Source organism: Astatotilapia calliptera, chromosome 3, assembly GCF_964374335.1.
Source record: "Astatotilapia calliptera chromosome 3, fAstCal68.1, whole genome shotgun sequence".
Classification (NCBI taxonomy): Eukaryota; Metazoa; Chordata; class Actinopteri; order Cichliformes; family Cichlidae; genus Astatotilapia; species Astatotilapia calliptera.
In genome coordinates, this window is record NC_137424.1 from 68,991,591 (window position 1) to 69,009,581 (window position 17,991).

The 17,991-nt window shown below is 41.8% G+C and overlaps 1 protein-coding gene across 2 annotated transcripts in view; it reads left to right on the forward strand.

The window, feature by feature from the left end:
• The window catches only part of LOC145425670 (uncharacterized), a 39,565-nt gene that overhangs the window by 16,781 nt on the left and 4,793 nt on the right, over positions 1-17,991 (forward strand). For both annotated transcript variants that reach the window (XM_080298903.1, XM_080298904.1), the window contains 8 exons: positions 4,549-4,627; positions 4,790-4,994; positions 5,142-6,945; positions 11,659-11,832; positions 12,106-12,279; positions 12,560-12,733; positions 13,011-13,184; positions 13,833-14,006. In XM_080298903.1, coding sequence (XP_080155029.1) covers positions 4,549-4,627; positions 4,790-4,994; positions 5,142-6,945; positions 11,659-11,832; positions 12,106-12,279; positions 12,560-12,733; positions 13,011-13,184; positions 13,833-14,006 — 2,958 coding nt within the window. The remainder of the gene's footprint in view (positions 1-4,548; positions 4,628-4,789; positions 4,995-5,141; positions 6,946-11,658; positions 11,833-12,105; positions 12,280-12,559; positions 12,734-13,010; positions 13,185-13,832; positions 14,007-17,991) is intronic.

Here is a 17,991-nt window from a genome sequence, read left to right on the forward strand (position 1 = left end):
AGTATTGAGTGGTTCGAAGGTAGCGGTCCCAGTAAGTCTACCGCCACATCTTGCCATGGTCCATCCGGTAAAAGTGTGTTTCTCAGTGGTTCAGGTGGATCTGGTCTGGCTACTATTTGACATCCGTGACAAGCTTTACAAAACTTCTCTGCAGCTTTGTCCATCCCTGGCCACCAAACTTTTGTTCTGAGATGCTGTTTGGTTCCAACAATTCCTAAATGTCCTTCATGAGCTAGGGACAGTCCTTGAGCTCTGAGGTTTTCTGGCAATACAATGCGAGTTCCCCGCAAAACTATGTAGCCGATGACACACAGTTCATTTGCAATGGGTGCATATGTTTTGCATTTTTCAAAGTGTCCATTTTCAATAGCTCTTCGCACTTCTGTTAATTCTGAGTCTGTAGCAGAGGCTTCTTCAACCTCTCTTGTTGTGAGTGCTTTTGGAGTAGCATTAACTGCAACAAATCTCACATATTCTTCAGATTCATGCTTATGTGTCTCTTTTGACGTGGTGTCAGACAGCAGTCTTGACAGTGAATCCGCAATGTTTTGCTTTCCCGCAATGTGCACTACTTTAAAGTCATATGGTTGCAGTCTGAGAACCCATCTTTCTATGCGTGCACAAGGTTTAGATTTCTGGCTGTATATGACCTCCAATGGCTTGTGGTCTGTGATGAGGTCAAACTTCCTGCCATACACATATGGATGTAGTCTCTCACATGCCCATACCAGTGCTAGGGCTTCTCTTTCTGTTTGAGAATATCTTCGCTCACAGTCTTTTAAACTCCGACTTACGTAGCACACTGGTACCTCTTCTCCGTTCTGTATTTGTATTAGCACTGCGCCCAAGCCTACAGGGCTTGCATCTGCTATGACTCTGGTTGGGGCTTCTTTGTCAAAATAGGCTAGGGTACCTGCTCTGGCTAACTCAGTCTTTAGTCTTTCAAATTCTTGCTTTTGTTCTGGCCCGAATGTAAACATAGTTTCTTTTCGAGTTAAACGTCTAAGTGGTTCAGAGAGTGTAGCAAACTGTGGTATGAGCCTGCTACTGAAGCCTACCAGTCCAAGAAAGCTTCTCACCTCAGTAGCATTCTTCAGTTCTCGGGCTTCCACCACAGCTCTCACTCTTTCTTCAGTTGGGCTAATGCCTTTCTGTGTCAAAAGTATTCCCATGAACACGAGTCTGTCCATGTTGAACTGACACTTCTCTGAGTTTAGTGTCAGACCACAGTCAGAGAGTCTCTTCATCACAGCATGCAGGCGCTTATCATGGGTTTCCTGGTCTGGTGCGTGTATGATTACATCATCTGAAATGTTCTCAACTCCTTCAATGCCAGCTAGTGCATTGGCGATCTCATGCTGATATTGCTCACTAGCTGATGAGACTCCAAATATTAGCCTTTTGTACCGATATACTCCGTTGTGCACTGCAAATGTAGTCATCTCTCTCGACTCCGGGGTAAGCTCTAGCTGATGGTATCCCCACTTGAGATCGAGTTTGGTGAAGATTGCAGAGCCGTTTAGTCCTTGCAAGATTTCATCCACAGTGGGTGGGTATTGATAGGTTTGTAGCTTGAACCTATTTGCTGGAACGTTGAAGACAATATAATTACACAGCAAGCAAGACACGAAGTAGGCAAAGTTCTTCTTGTTACTCATGCATGAGGGAGACCTGCCTGGAGCCAAGTGTCGTTCCACCACTTGACCTCCGTCAGACTCTCAGACTCTTCATGTTCCACTTCAATCCTTTGCCTCTCCCGTCTGTGGTAGAGTGGAGAAGACGTCCTGCACGTCCTGTCCAGCCATGTGCAGTAGAAGAGCGCGTCTCCGCTGTCTGATCGCGTCTGTAGCATCATCCGTCAAAATAAGACCTTTCCCATCAGCAAACAACTCGAAGGATGTTAACCAGCACGTCCATCTCGGTCCGAGCGTAGCTGGATCAGTGTAGCAGGCGAACGGTTGAATACCCAACTTTTCCATGTTAGCCCACAAGTTTTTTCGCTAACACCGTGCCGCCGCTGGGTCTACTTCTCACAAAAACAAATCCAGGTCCGTGTCGTCCTCGTGTCGTCCTCGTGTCGTCCTCGTCGCCATTGTTGTGTGCCCACCTTATTACTAAATTAGGCAGAGCACTCTGAATTGAATCAGGACATAAAGCACGGTCTTTATGTTGCTTTATTGAACACTGTCCATCTTACAACTAGCCACTTAATGGGGCTTCCTCCGGACCACAACCGGTTCAAAGTGTCTGTGAAGGTTCTCAGTCATCCAGGTCATCGTAGTCAAAGGAGCTTGCAAAGAAAAGCGTCTGGACTTCTTTAAGTTACTTAAAGACGTTTCACCTCTCATCCGAGAAGCTTCTTCAGTTCTAAGGTCAAATGGTGGAGAGTCCCAGATATAAACCTAGTGGGAGTAACCCCCCACAGAGGGACAAAAGGACCCCCTGATGATCCTCTTATCGCCTGAGCCAAGGTGGCTGTTTGGTCTCTCCAATGTAGAGGTCTGGGCATTCCTCGCTGCACTGTACAGCATACACCACATTGTTAAGTCTGTGCTTTGGCGTTTTATCTTTCGGGTGAACCAGTTTTTGTCTGAGCGTGTTGCTGGGTCTGAAATGCACCGGGATGTCATGCTTGGAGAAAACTCTCCTGAGTTTTTCTGATACACCGGCTACATAGGGGATGACAATGTTGTTGCGTCTGTCCTTCTTATCCTCCCTCGCTGGTGTCTGGTCTTCTTTTCTGTGCCTCTTTGCTGACTTTAAGAACGCCCATTTAGGATAGCCGCACGTTTTGAGTGCTTCCTTTACATGTGTGTGTTCCTTCTTTTTTCCTTCAGGCTTAGAGGGAACATGTTCTGCCCGGTGGTGTAGGGTCCTAATTACTCCAAGTTTGTGTTCCAGAGGGTGATGGGAGTCAAAGAGGAGGTACTGGTCCGTGTGTGTGGGCTTCCGGTAAACTTCGATGTTGAGGTTGCCGTTCTCTTCAATGTGCACAGCGCAGTCCAGGAAAGGCAAACAGTTGTTCTTTGTGTCTTCCCTGGTGAACTTGATGTTTTTATCCACAGCGTTAATGTGCGCAGTGAAGGATTCCACTTCTTGTGTCTTGATTTTGACCCAGGTGTCGTCTACATATCTGTACCAGTGGCTGGGTACTCTTCCTTTGAAAGAGCCAAGAGCCTTCCTTTCCACTTCCTCCATGTAAAGGTTGGCTACAATAGGTGACACGGGGGAGCCCATGGCACAGCCATGTTTTTGTCTGTAAAAGCCTTCGTTGTATTTGAAATATGTAGTGGTGAGGCAGAGGTCTAACAGTGTGCAAATCTGATCGGGTGTGAAGTTGGTCCTGTCCTCCAAGGAGCTGTCTTCTTGTAGTCATTTTCTGACAGTCTCCACGGCCTCCGTGGTGGGTATGCAAGTGAAGAGAGACAATCAGCAGCAAATTTCTGATCAGGAGGAAATGAGGGTGTGGATAAGGCATTCACAAGCACTGGGAAGTTTTTCTAATCTTTATGAAGAAAGACTGAACAACAGTTGGTTGAATTTCATACACGGGTATTTTTCAAAACTGAGATTTTCCGTTTTCGTTTTAAAAAATAATCCCGTCCACACGTAAACGCAGAAATGAAGGAAAATGCTGCTAGGAACATGGCAAAGCAACAGGTGGCGATATATTCCTAACCGTGTAGAAATGTTGGCCAATCAGAAGTCTAGAAGCCTCGTTGGGAAATAGTAAACAAAGCTGGGGCATAGAAGCAGAACCGAGTCGTATGTGTGGAGGGACAGTAACTGTGTGTGTATATGTAAGCATTTAAACACTGCAGAGAGTAAAATTAACAGTAACAGTATTGTAGAAATTCATTTCATCGAAACAATAACGTGACGCACAGTGTGACGTCAAAAAAGGCGCACATCTTTGACGCTGCGTTTTCTCCGTTGTTCTCGTCCACACGTAAATGCAAAAATGGAGTTTTAGAAAATGTCCACCCTTGCAGGCGTTTTTAGAAATCTCAGTTTCAGTGACCGAAAACGCCATTTATGTGTGGACGAAAGGTGCAAACGGATAGAAAAATCTGCGTTTTCAAAAATACCCGGGTATGCTAGATAATGTTCAGATTTCTATCAGACTATTCTAGGTTGGTTGGGAGTTCTCCAACATGTAAGATGACACGGCTTAAAATGTGATCACAACCAAACACACGGATTTAAAATTAAGTGTTATCCAAAACAAACTTGAAGAGATTTAAGGAATAAAGATTTTGGAGTTTTTTCATTACTAAACAGAACATACTGTCATTAATCATGACATGAATGGTAGGACACTTGAATATGATTTGTATATTTGATTTTTTTGTTCATCATTTTACTATCTGAAAGGAAAACTCATACAAGTACAAATGCAAATAAGGTCCACATCTTTCACCTACAAATTCCAACAACCAACAGATGATCTAATTCATGTCAAGATGTGTGTGTTTTTTGTTTGTTTGTTTGTTTGATTTTATGGTGAAGGCTTTTTTTGTGGATTAAATCTTCATGGCTCCTCCACAGAGTGGACCAGGAGAGCTCAGAGGTTCCCAGTGGTCAGCCTGCCCAGCAGCATCAAGCACACCTGGACTCCATATTTATGGTCTGTACATGTACAACAACTACCTTTACATCTACTCTGTTCACAGTCATCTCCATGCTGTTCTTTGTAGACCAGTGGATTGCCAGTGTGTCCAACACAGATTTGATGTGTGGCTCCATGATTTCAGTCTGATTAGGTCATTCATAAAGTATTCTGTTCCAGCTGTTGGAGGACAACATCATCACTTTTGTGAGGAACGAGCTGCAGAAGATCCAGAAGGTTCTGAGTCCAGATTACCCAGAATGCTTGGAGAGTAAGAGGGAGGATGATGAGCAGAGGAGGAGCAGCAGAGAGGCATTTGTGAAGATCACAGTGGACTTCCTGAGGAGAATGAAGCAGGAGGACCTGGCTGACCGTCTTCAGAAAAGTAAAATGATTTCTCTAAAGATTTAAGCTGCTGGTTATAACATTAACATTAACTAAAATTTCAAGAGATGAACCAACATTTATTTAAAAAGAAAAAGTTCTGATATGGACTATGTAAAAGATGAACTGATATTCTTTCTTTATTCAGAAAGCCTTGCTGAAGTTTGTCATCGTAAACTTAAATCTGAGCTGAAGAAGAAGTTCCAGTGTGTGTTTGAGGGGATCGCTAAAGCAGGAAACCCAACCCTTCTGAATCAGATCTACGCAGAGCTCTACATCACAGAGGGAGGGACTGCAGAGGTCAATGGTGAACATGAGGTCAGACAGATTGAAAAAGCATCCAGGAAACCAGACAGACCAGAAAGAACAATCAGACAGGAAGACTTCTTTAAAGCCTCACTTGAAAAAGATGAACCAATCAGAACAGTGCTGACAAAGGGAGTGGCTGGCATTGGGAAAACAGTCTTAACACAGAAATACACCCTCGATTGGGCTGAAGACAAAGCCAACAAGGACATCCGGTTTATATTTCCATTAACTTTCAGAGAGCTGAATGCGCTGAAAGAGGAAACGTTCAGCTTGGTGGAACTTGTTCATCACTTCTTTACTGAAACCAAAGAAGCAGGAATCTGCAGATTTGAAGACTTCCAGGTTGTGTTCATCTTTGATGGTCTGGATGAGTGTCGACTTCCTCTGGACTTCCACAAAACTACAATCTTGACTGACCCTAGAAAGTCCAGCTCAGTGGATGTGCTGCTGATAAATCTCATCAGGGGGAAACTGCTTCCATCTGCTCACCTCTGGATAACCACACGACCTGCAGCAGTCAATCAGATCCCTCCACAGTGTGTTGACATTGTGACTGAGGTCAGAGGGTTCACTGACCCACAGAAGGAGGAGTACTTCAGGAAGAGATTCAGAGATGAGGGGCAGGCCAGCAGGATCATCTCCCACATCAAGACATCACGAAGCCTCCACATCATGTGTCACATCCCAGTCTTCTGCTGGATCACTGCTACAGTTCTGGAGGATGTGCTGAAAACCAGAGAGGGAGGACAGCTGCCCAAGACCCTGACTGATATGTACATCCACTTCCTGGTGGTTCAGGCCAAAGTGAAGAAGGTCAAGTATGATGGAGGGGCTGAGAGAGATTCACACTGGAGTCCAGAGAGCAGGAAGATGATTGAGTCTCTGGGAAAACTGGCTTTTGATCAGCTGCATAAAGGAAACCTGATCTTCTATGAATCTGACCTGACAGAGTATGGCATCGATATCAGAGCAACCTCATTATACTCAGGAATGTTCACACAGATCTTTAAAGAGGAGAAAGGACTGTACCAGGAGAAGGTGTACTGCTTCATCCATCTCAGTGTTCAGGAGTTTCTGGCTGCTCTTCATGTCCAGCTGACCTTCATCAACTCTGGCATCAATCTGCTGGAAGAACAACAAACAACCTCCAAGAAGTCTAATTTACTTGGGAAAAAAAGAAATTTTAAATCTTTCTACCGGAGTGCTGTGGACAAGGCCTTACAGAGCCCATATGGACAGCTGGACTTGTTCCTCCGCTTCCTCCTGGGTCTTTGTCTTAAGACCAATCAGACTCTCCTACGGGGCCTGTTGCCAAAGACAGGAAATAACTCACGGACCAATCAGAAAACACACCAGTACATCAAGAAGAAGCTCAGTGAGAATCTGTCTGCAGAGCAAAGCATCAATCTGTTCCACTGTCTGAATGAACTTAATGATCATTCTCTAGTGGAGGAGATCCAACAGTCCCTTAGTTCAGGAAGTCTCTCCACAGATGAACTGTCTCCTGCTCAGTGGTCAGCTCTGGTCTTCATCTTACTGTCATCAGAAAAAGATCTGGATGTGTTTGACCTGAAGAAATACTCTGCTTCAGAGGAGGCTCTTCTGAGGCTGCTGCCAGTGGTCAAAGCCTCCAACAAAGCTCTGTGAGTCATGTGGTTTGCTTTTTTTCCCTTCATCCCTTAAATTCAACTTGAAAAGAAAAAAAAAATCATGTGCAACCTTAACCTTAAAAAATTAAGTGAATGATTGTCAACAGTTGCAGACAAATTTTTGGTTTGTTTTTTTGTATATTTTTCACACTTAAATGTTTTGCGTCATTAAACGCATTGCAATATTAGACAAAAATTACTCAAGTAAATCCAAAATTCATTTTTTAAATTATGATGGCTTCTATTTCCTAATAAAATATATCAAAACTTTGTTGGGCCTGTATGCAAAAAGTAATACAACATGCACTCTTGAAAACTGGCAATGGTGCTTTCACATTACTGTGGAGGAATTTTGAATTAATCTTCTTTGGAGAGTTTTTTTTATTTTATTTAGCCATTAATTGTTTAAGAACACATCCAAAGAGAAAGGGAGGTAAGTGACAGAAGTGATGGAAAGTTAAGTGATAGAAAAGAAAATGCTATAGGTTACATCAGATACCAGAGAGTTCGCGGGAAACAAAACAGAATTTTAGCTCAGAATTAAACACTCAAAGATTACATCAACTGATGCTTCACAGATAGTTATGAAGAAGGGTGATTGATGAAGAATTCCGTCAAGTCTCTAATGGAGAAAATGAAAAACAAATAAAAGAGACTGTCATAGATATCCAAACTGGTGGCTGGAGACCATGTCCTATTGCAGCAAAATACTGTAATTTCAAACAGGAACAGGTGAAGAGTCACAGGGAGCAGAAGGAACAGATTTCAGCATGAGGTGGTGCAGCGGGCTCAAGGGCCAGTACCAAGCAGTGTTGGGTAAGTTACTTTAAATTAGTAACTTAGTTACATTACTAGTTACTTATATCAGAATCAGAATACTTTATTCATCCCGAGGGAAATTAGGGTTACAGCAGGCAGCACGCTAATGGCACATGTGCACTTACAAAGGAACCTTCTGACCAACTTTACACAAACATCACATTGTTGAGACTTGTCAGAAAGGTAGGCTGATAGGAAAAAAACAAAACTCCACTCAGACTGAGCTCCTAGTGGGAGAACAGTTTGATAACAGAAAAAACACCTCAGCACAAAAGCACATGACTATCAATACACCATAGAAACACAAGACAAGAAACAGGGGCGGGTAAAGGGTAAGAGAGAGCCGGTGTAGACAGCGCATCCGGTCCTGCAGCATATCTGCGCTGGTCCAGTTGACTGCTACGAAGGCGTTGGAAAGGGAGGGGGGATGAGTGAGTGCTTATCAGTTTAAGTGAGTGTGTGTGCGTGTCCATAGTTTAGCTGAGACAGTGTCCGTCGGCCTATCAGGCTAAGTAAACAGTCCTCCAGCCAATCCAGGTGTCCTTGCATGGGACGGGAAGAATAGCTGTAACACAGTCGTTATCAGGGAGTGATTGTTCGGCTCCAGCCTTGGGCCTGCAGCTGGCGCCGTTATGGGGGTCCGCAATCTCAATGTTGATTTGTAAATTTCCATGCGAGCAGCCCAGGAGAATTTTCAGGCTGCCCTAACACTCCGACACTAGCCTCTCGATCTCCCGTTGGAGAGTCGCGAGCCTCCCCATGATGGTATCAAACTTCTGTTCCATGGTGTTGTCATTCTTTTGATTCTGAGACCTCACAGCTGCAGTGATCCGTTCCGTGATGTCGTCCAACTGTCGCTCAAGGGTCTCATTTTGAGCAGGCCTCTCTCTGATGTATCCCCCCATACGCTCAATGTCAAATATAGAAGTAACTCAGTTCCTTCAAGTTACTCGTTACTTTCAGAGTAACTAGTTACTAGGGAAAGTAACTTTGATTTTACTCAGAATTCTCTTGTTAATGTGTTGCTTCCGTAACTGGATATCCAGCAAGAGTGCCAGTCTTCTAACTTGCTTACTTGCCACAAGTGCACTGTGCCACCTACCAATAGAAAGGAAAAAATAATGTGCATATTTCCACGAGAGAAATCCCACGCCTGATTCTATCCTAGCCTGCTTTTTACATCCAACACAAAAACTGCAGTCGTGATGCTTTCGATTGTACTCAGAACTCGGAAATTCTGCCTTCTGAATAGGAAGATGTAGGTAACAGACGACTGCAGATGAGCTGCATACAGGGCTGGACTGGGACAAAAAAATCGTCGCGGGCATTTTGACTAGAGACCAGCCCACCATTATAGGAAAAATCATAAAGCCTTTGAATGAAAATAAACACTGTTGTGACAGTGATGTACACTGTTCTGATGGTATATATGTATCAATCTATCAATTGTTTGTTGCAAGACTCAGATAATTATTATTTTAAAAGCTAGACATTTTAAATGAGAATAATGAAGAAAAGTATTTTCTTGTGTCCCCCTTTCCCTGTTAATGCCCTACCTGCGCCTTGGCAAAACTTTGCTAGACCCGCCCCTGCACAGTTACCAGTTGTCAGCTACTTAGAAAAGGATCCTGGTGTTATTTGTCTCTCAGAAACAGTTCATAACTTCCCTTCAACTCATTCATGTTAAATGGTAAACGGCCTGCATTTGTATAGCGCTTTTCTAGTCCCTAAGGACCCCAAAGCACTTCACACTACATTCAGTAATTCACCCATTCACACACACATTCACACACTGGCGATGGCAAGCTACATTATAGCCACAGCTGCCCTGGGGCGCACTGACAGAGGCGAGGCTGCCGGACACTGGCGCCACCGGGCCCTCTGGCCACCACCAACTAAAAGGCAAACCTGTTTCTCCATCACAGCTCTGATGATTCAGTAAGGACATCTCCTGGTTTCATCTTCATGTTTCCCTCTCACCAGATAACCAAACCGATATCATGACCAGCAGCTTTACAGCTGTGGCTCCAGCAAACATCAGCTGATACTAGAAATTAATATTAAATAAATTCTAACAACAGCTGATCAAGCTTAAAAGTGCTGCTGTTGTTTAGCGCGACATCCGCTGGTTTCCTCTTTCTGGCACAAAGTGGGCGATTAAACAAACAAGAGAGAAAAGCCGATCAGCTGATCATTGATCAGTTTCATGATTGAAGTAGAAACAGGAGACGGAGGCTGAGAGGATGAGAGAAGAAGAGGCAGCTGTGCAGCGTAAACACAGAATAACTCCAGCTTTGTGTCTTTGTCATTGTAGCTGAATTACGGGACAAACTGTTCCTTTTCACCTCAATACGAAATGCGTAATATTTTCTCTGAATACGAGACGATTCCGTTTTTTATGGGACAGTTGGCAACTCTAATAATTAACCTTATGAACAAAATAAAGTTCAACATCAGTAACATAGCACCACCCAGCTGTATAGAAACTCCGTCATGCTAGCTAGCACGCAGTACGAAAAAGTCAGCATAACGAAAATAAACTCCAACTAAACTTGGTTCATATCTGACCCAGATGGACTGCAGGTTATAACTTCTTATAAGTGTCAGTTCACCTGACACTCGGACGGGCAGCCGCTTCGGGTCTCTCCTCTTACCTCCCTTTTCCTTCATTCACCTGCTGGCCTCCACCACTTGCTAATGTTATTGAATCTGTGGAAGCTCCACGATAGCCACCACACGAAGTAACGAATAACGAGCCTATCTAAATCCCAGTAATGAGTAACTGTGCTCGTTACCTCAATAATAACGTAGTTACTGTAACGCGTTACTTAATAGCGTGTTAGTCCCAACACTGGTACCAAGGAAGCTTAGGTCCAGGTGGGGGTAATCAGGCTAATGAAATTTCTGCTTTTAGTGATGCCGGCAATTGGGCTGTGGAATATGGAGAGTGGGTTCAGTGGAAAACTGATCAGTCATGGAAAACGTCAGCTGGAAATATTGTGTGGAAGTTAAATAAACTGAAACGAAAGAGTCACCTGATCATTGTTTGAGGGCCAAGTCATTCACAGACAAACACACACAAGCCACTGTTCTATCGAAATTTTAAATGAATGTTCTCATATGTGGATATATGATATATGATATGATATATATGCCCTTGTAGAGCAAAATCAGGTAAAAAGATAATTCTTTGTTTTTACATTCATCAGGTCCCAATCAGCCCAAATAGCAAATAGAAATTAAAAATGCATGGCATCAAAGAGTTTGGGTCTTAGGAGGTTAACCAGCTTAAAAAACTACTACTGATGTAGATTGCCTAGTAGGAAGACAAATATCATTCCAAAGCTTTGAGGCCATAATCGAGACTGTTTGGTCTCTTCTAAGATTCAGCCATGATTTAGGAACTGAGAGCAACAGCTGCTCAGCTGACCAGAGTAAACGAGGGGGGACATAGTGCTTCAGCAGATCGGACAAATATACAGACTCCAGACCAATTAAGGATTTAAAAAACAGTAATAGGATTTTAAAATAGATTCTAAATTCAGTTGGAAGCCAGTCTAAGGAGGCCAGAACAAGACAAATGTATACAAATGTATGCTAACGGTTTCAGATTTTTATTTGCTTAAAATTTTGAAAACCATGTATCATTTTCGTACCGCTTCACAATTATGTGCAACTTTGTGTTGGTCTATAACAGAAAATCTTGATAAAAAACATAATAAGTTTGTGGTTGTAATTTGAGAGCGTTACATTGGTTTCATCTGAGCAATTTTTCTATTTGTTCCCGACTTAACTATGAATTGTACTGCATAATAGATTTTGTTTTTGTTATTTAGGTTATACATTAAAATTGTTTGAAGTTGTTTTTTTTAACTGTTTGTTTTCCAGGTTTAGTGAATGTTTCCTCTCAGAGAAAAGCTGTGAAGCTCTGTCCTCAGTCCTCAGCTCCCAGTCGTCTAGTTTGAGAGAGCTGGATGCAAGCAACAACAACCTGCAGGATTCGGGGGTGAAGCTTCTGTCTGTTGGACTACAGAGTCCACACTGTACACTGGAAACTCTGAGGTCAGATAAAAGGATAGTTATTTTTCATCAAATTATAATGAAACAATTAAAACTCAGCTAATAAAGGTCAAATTAATCTACTTGGTTTTGTAATTCAGTAATTTGTATTATTTCTCTTTCAAGTAAATTGCCAAATTTCTAATGTGTAAAATTAGATGATCGCAATTCTTGCTGCCTCTGAAATGACAATGAATATGGCTAAATGTACTAATTTTTTCACTGAACTATTGGTACATTTTGCATCCAGTCTTTTTGTTTTCTTTATTTTTCAAGACTGGGTGGCTGTTCCCTCTCAGAGAAAAGCTGTGAATATCTGTCCTCGGTTCTTAGCTCTCCGTTCTCTAGCATGAGAGTGCTGGACCTGAATAACAACAACCTCCAGGATTCAGGAGTGAAGCTTCTGTTAGCTGCATTGCTAAATCCAAGTTGTATGCTGCAAACTCTGAGGTCAGATCAAATAATTTTTTTATTTTTCATCAAATTATATAATTTCCTGTTTTATAAAAAGCACAGCAAATAATGGTCACCATCAGCAATCCGTTGGTGTAGTTTTGTATTTTTCACAAGTTCTAAATACTAAATTAACACATTTCTGTGTTTAAAATAAAGAAGTAATAATTCAAGCCTGTCCTGAAATAATAGTAACTATTATCAAATCTAATAAGTCATCATTGCACCATCAATACACTTTAATTTCATTGTTTTTGTTTTTGTGTTCCTTTTTTAGACTGAGTGCCTGTAACCTCTCAGAGAGAAGCTGTGAAGCTCTGTCCTCAGTCCTCAGCTCCCAGTCATCTAGTTTGAGAGAGCTGGATGCAAACAACAACAACCTGCAGGATTCAGGAGTGATGCTTCTTTCTGTTGGACTGCAGAGTCCACATTGTGCACTGGAAACTTTGAGGTCAAATCAAGGACTGTTTATTTTTTATCAAATGAAATTATTATTATTATTTTTTTTAAAAATCATAGTTACTAATGATCGGTTTCATCATTTGTATTTTATTATTTGTCTTTATTTATTAATCACTTTAAATTGCCACAGTTATGATGTGTTTGAAATAAAGGAATAACAATTCCAGCTAGATATGAAAGATTATTATTATTATAAAACTCCCAACTCCTTAGTACTCTATCAATTCACTTTAACCCATTTTTGGTCTTTTGCTCTCTATTTCTAGACTGATTGGCTGTAACCTCACAAAGAAAAGCTGTGAAAGTCTGTCTTCAATTCTTAGCTCCCAGCCCTGCAGTCTAAGAGTGCTGGATCTGAGTGATAACAACCTACATGACTCAGGAGTGAATGTTCTGTCTGCTGGAGTGAAAAGTCCATACTGTAAACTAGAAACTCTCAGGTCAGGATTAAATCACTTCCACTCAGTATTGCATTACCAAATGAATTACTAACGCTTATAGAATTGTCAGATATTTTAGTTTCCCTTTGTTAGAGTCTAATAAGACTCTGAACTGTCTGTAAAGCTTCACCAAGCCAAACAAAAACAGCAGTGTGCTCCAGCAGATGTGACTTTTTTTTTGTTGCAAGCTGCCACGTGTCAAGACATTCTATGAGCATTATGGATCCTTTAAAATGGTTAATGGCCTGCATTTGTATAGCACTTTTCTAGTCCCTAAGGACCCCAAAGCGCTTTACACTACATTCAGTCATTCACCCATTCACACACACATTCACACACTGGTGATGGCAAGCTACGTTGTAGCCACAGCCACCCTGGGGCGCACTGGCAGAGGCGAGGCTGCCGGACACTGGCACCACCGGGCCCTCTGACCACCACCAGTAGGCAAACATGGGGTTAGTATCTTGCCCATGGATACTTGGCATGCAGCCAGGAGGCAGCCTGGGATCAAACCACCGACCTTCTGATTAGTGGCTGACCTGCTCTGCCACCTGAGCTACAGCCACCACCATTTAGTTTTAGTCTTCATCTTTCACATCCTTCCCTCCTATGAAGTGTTCAAAGATAGATTGTTTTGTGTGTCTGCAGTCTGTCAGGCTGCCTGATCACAGAGGAAGGCTGTACTTCTCTGGCCACAGCTCTGAGCTCCAACCCCTCCTATCTGAGAGAGCTGGACCTGAGCTACAATCATCCAGGAAACTCCGAAATGAAGCTCTTTTCGGCTGGACGGAAGGCTCCACGCTGGAGACTGGACACTCTGAGGTATTGAGAGAATGTCTGATAGAGGTGGAAGAGCTGGAAACATTTCCTGTGTCCTTCACTCTTTGTTTGTTTTCATATGGATGTGACATGAATAATAACACTGAAGAAAAATTTTCAGGAACAGAAACACTAATCTATCTGAATGATTAAGATATTAATGTAGGGGAGTTTACAAGGAGACATTTTTCACCAACAATAACTGTCTTTTGCTCTTCACATATTCACAATTTGCAGAGATATCTGCATGTTTATACTAGTTCAGTCATTTTTAAGAAAAATCGTCTTCTGTTCGACCTGATTCAAATTAGATTAATCTCCCTACAGAAGCATTTCTCTGATGAGGTCTGCCTAGCTTCGTAAAATGACTGGAAGCAGGGGAAGTTGTTTACCTAGCTTGACCAAAAGTTGAAAAATGAATCATTTGTAAAGTGTTAATAAAGCTAACTCTAGTTGAACCTAAAAAGAACAGGATAATGATAATTGTTATTGTAAATTTAATTAAGATGATTAACTTGTTTGATGACCTTATGCAGGTTTATGAAACACAGAGTGAGTGAGATAAAGAGTGATGGTGGAGATGGACTACATACACAGGAGCCTGATTGTAAAATGCTCTGAATTAAATGCTGAGGATTTAAAAATTAATTCCAGGTGAGGAAGTGATGAAAAGAAGCCTTAAATAGCCAAAAGGAAAAACTACAAAATCGGGAAACACAAGGTGGGAACAATTCAATTCAATTTTATTTATATAGCGCCAAATCACAACAACAGTCACCTCAAGGTGCTTTGTATTGTAAGGTAGACACTACAATAATACAAAATACAAAACCCCAACAATCATATGACAAAGTGCTATGAGCAGCACTTTGGCGACAGTGGGAAAGAAAAACTCCCTTTTAACAGGAAGAAACCTCTGGCAGAGCCAGGCTCAGGGAGGGGCGGGGCCATCTGCTGCGACCGGTTGGGGTGAGAGAAGGAAAACAGGATAAAGACATGCTGTGGAAGAGAGACGGAGGTTAATAACAGATATGATTCAATGCAGAGAGGTCTATTAATACATAGTGAGTGAGAAAGGTGACTGGAAAGGAAAAACTCAATGCATCATGGGAATCCCCGGCAGCCTACATCTATTGCAGCATAACTAAGGGAGAATTCAGGGTCACCTGGTCCAGCCCTAACTATATGCTTTAGCAAAAAGGAAAGTTTTAAGCATAATCTTAAAAGTAAAGATAGTGTCTGTCTCCCAAATCCAAACTGGAAGCTGGTTCCACAGAAGAGGGGCCTGAAAAATGAAGGCCCTCCCTCCCATTCTACTTTTAAATACTCTAGGAACAACAAGTAGGCCTGCAGAGCGAGAGCGAAGTGCTCTAATAGGGTGATATGGTACTACAAGGACATTAAGATAAGATGGGGCCTGATTATTTAAGACCTTGTATGTGAGGAGCAGGATTTTGAATTCAGTTCTGGATTTAACAGGAAGCCAATGACGGGAAGCCAAAACAGGAGAAATATGCTCTCTCTTTCTAGTCCCTGTCAGGACTCTTGCTGCAGCATTTTGGATTAGCTGAAGGATTTTCAGTGAGTTTTTTTCCAAAACTTGAAAACGGAAAGATCACGTTAAGTTACAAAGAGGAGAAGGTGGGAACACTCACTACTGTTGTGTCATAAAAAAAAATCTAATGATCAATTTTGAGTTTAAAGAGTTTTGATCGATCAGTTGTTTACATCACTCAACACAAGCAGAACTGCATTACTGCAGCAGAAGACACATCATCCACATTCAGAAGCACATCTCTGTATAGTGACTGGTCTTATGATTTAAACAGGCAAATGTTCAGCATTCAAACTACAGGTGAAGAATAGTCAAACCAGATGTTTCCCCCGTTATGTCGAGATCAGCTAGTCAAGTACACACCTACACAGCATGTTAACAAACCGTGAAAAAAGCCACACAAAAAATGAATGATTGCTGGTAATGGTTTCTATACATTAGTATGTATGAAGGGTATGTTGTGACTTACCTTAAAAATTACAGCGGTCCTTCGCTATAACGCGGTTCACCTTTCACCTCGCTGTTTCACAGATTTTTTAGTGCAAGTTTGCATGCTTTTTTTTACGTCACATTGTGTCCTGCGTCCTGATCGCTGCAGACAATCTCCTCCGTGACGTCTCTCCTGTACAGTACAGAATCGCTGCATCGATCGCTAGTAGTGTGACTCTGAAGTGCAGTACTGTATATCCACGATGTCCACGAAATGTTTTGCACCGTCAAAAAATAAAATTGGCTACTTGATTTCACCTATCGCTGGTTATTGTTAGAACATAACACCCGCGATAAACGAGGGACAGCTGAGAAATATAACATTTGAATCCATTTTCTCTTTTGCTCTGAGGCGCAGGGAAAAATATCACAAGTCGATGAACATCATTTACAGATATATTGGGTAAATGCCCAAAACATCTATAGAAATGTAAATCGCCGCTTGATTCATTCACTTGCTTAACTTGTTTTGGACCGTAAACCAGTCGCGAATAGGACACCGGAAACAAAGCTCCCCACAGGAGTTTCCGCACCGGAAGTAGCATATGCTAACGTGCACATAGTCAATTGGTGTGTGTTATCTGGCTTCATAGATAGATAAAGCTGGGTGTCATCTGCATAGCAGTGAAAATTTATGCAATGTCTTCTAATGATGCTGCCTAAGGGAAGCATGTATAATGTAAACAGAATTGGTCCTAGCACTGAACCCTGTGGAACTCCATAAATAACCTCAGTGTGTGAAGAGGACTCTCCATTTACATGTACAAATTGGAGTCTATTAGATAGATCTGATACATTACAGTACCTGTAATGCGTACAGCATGTTCTAATCGCTCTAATAGGATATTATGGTCAACAGTATCGAATGCTGCACTGAGGTTTAGCAGGACAAGCACAGAGATGAGTCCACTGTCAGAGGCCATAAGAAAATCATTTGTAACCTTCACTAAAGCTGTTTCTGTGCTGTGATGAGCTCTGAAACCTGACTGAAACTCTTCAAATAAACCATTCCTCTGCAGATGATCTGTTAGCTGTTTGACAACTACTCTTTCAAGGATTTTTGATATGAAAGGAAAGTTGGAGATTGGCCTATAATTAGCTAAGACAGCTGAGACTAGGGATGGCTTTTTAAGTAAAGGTTTAACTACAGCCGATTATTAGAGATTGCGCGTATATAAAACATGTCCCCGGCTCCGAACCATAGTACAGGGACCTCTGGGTAATATAAATAATAAATAATAAAACTAGCTTTACTGTGTTGTCTAGAGAGAGGCGTTGAAAGGCTGCTCCAGTGGAACTTGTTGTTTCGGAGGAAAACACGAACACAGTGTACAGTCGAGTCTTAATAGCTTACTTACGACTGGGCTCGTCAGGCACTCTTTTTGGCTGCAGTGGTTATTATTATTTTTACATGCTTCATACATTCTATGCTATGCTATGTAGTGTTAATTATAATTTTTGAATAATAATTAAAAAAAATATTTCATCACATCATTATGTGGGCTGCAAGTAGAGGTGACATGGACGTTGTTTGGGTTTCCACTAGAGCAGGGCGATATGACCAAAAATATTTATCACGATATACATTTGAAAATTTGCAATAACGATATAACTGACGATATAATTGATGCTAGACAAAATACTTTACAACTCCACAACTTTATTAGTGCAACAAAACCCCATCAATGTATTTTCACTTAAACAAGCAGCTGTTTTTTATGTGCATTAAAGTTATATAAAAAAATAACAGTGCAAATGAAAATTCCTTGCTGACAGTTTAACTACAAGGCATTTCCAGTGGAAATTGGCCGACATATCCTCAGCATAACCATGTATAATATCCACAAAACTTAAAAAGAGGTTACACACACACAATACAGTAATATTATGTTGAAGCACAGTACGTATCACTCCGCGAGGCTCCTGCCTACGATAGCTGTAATG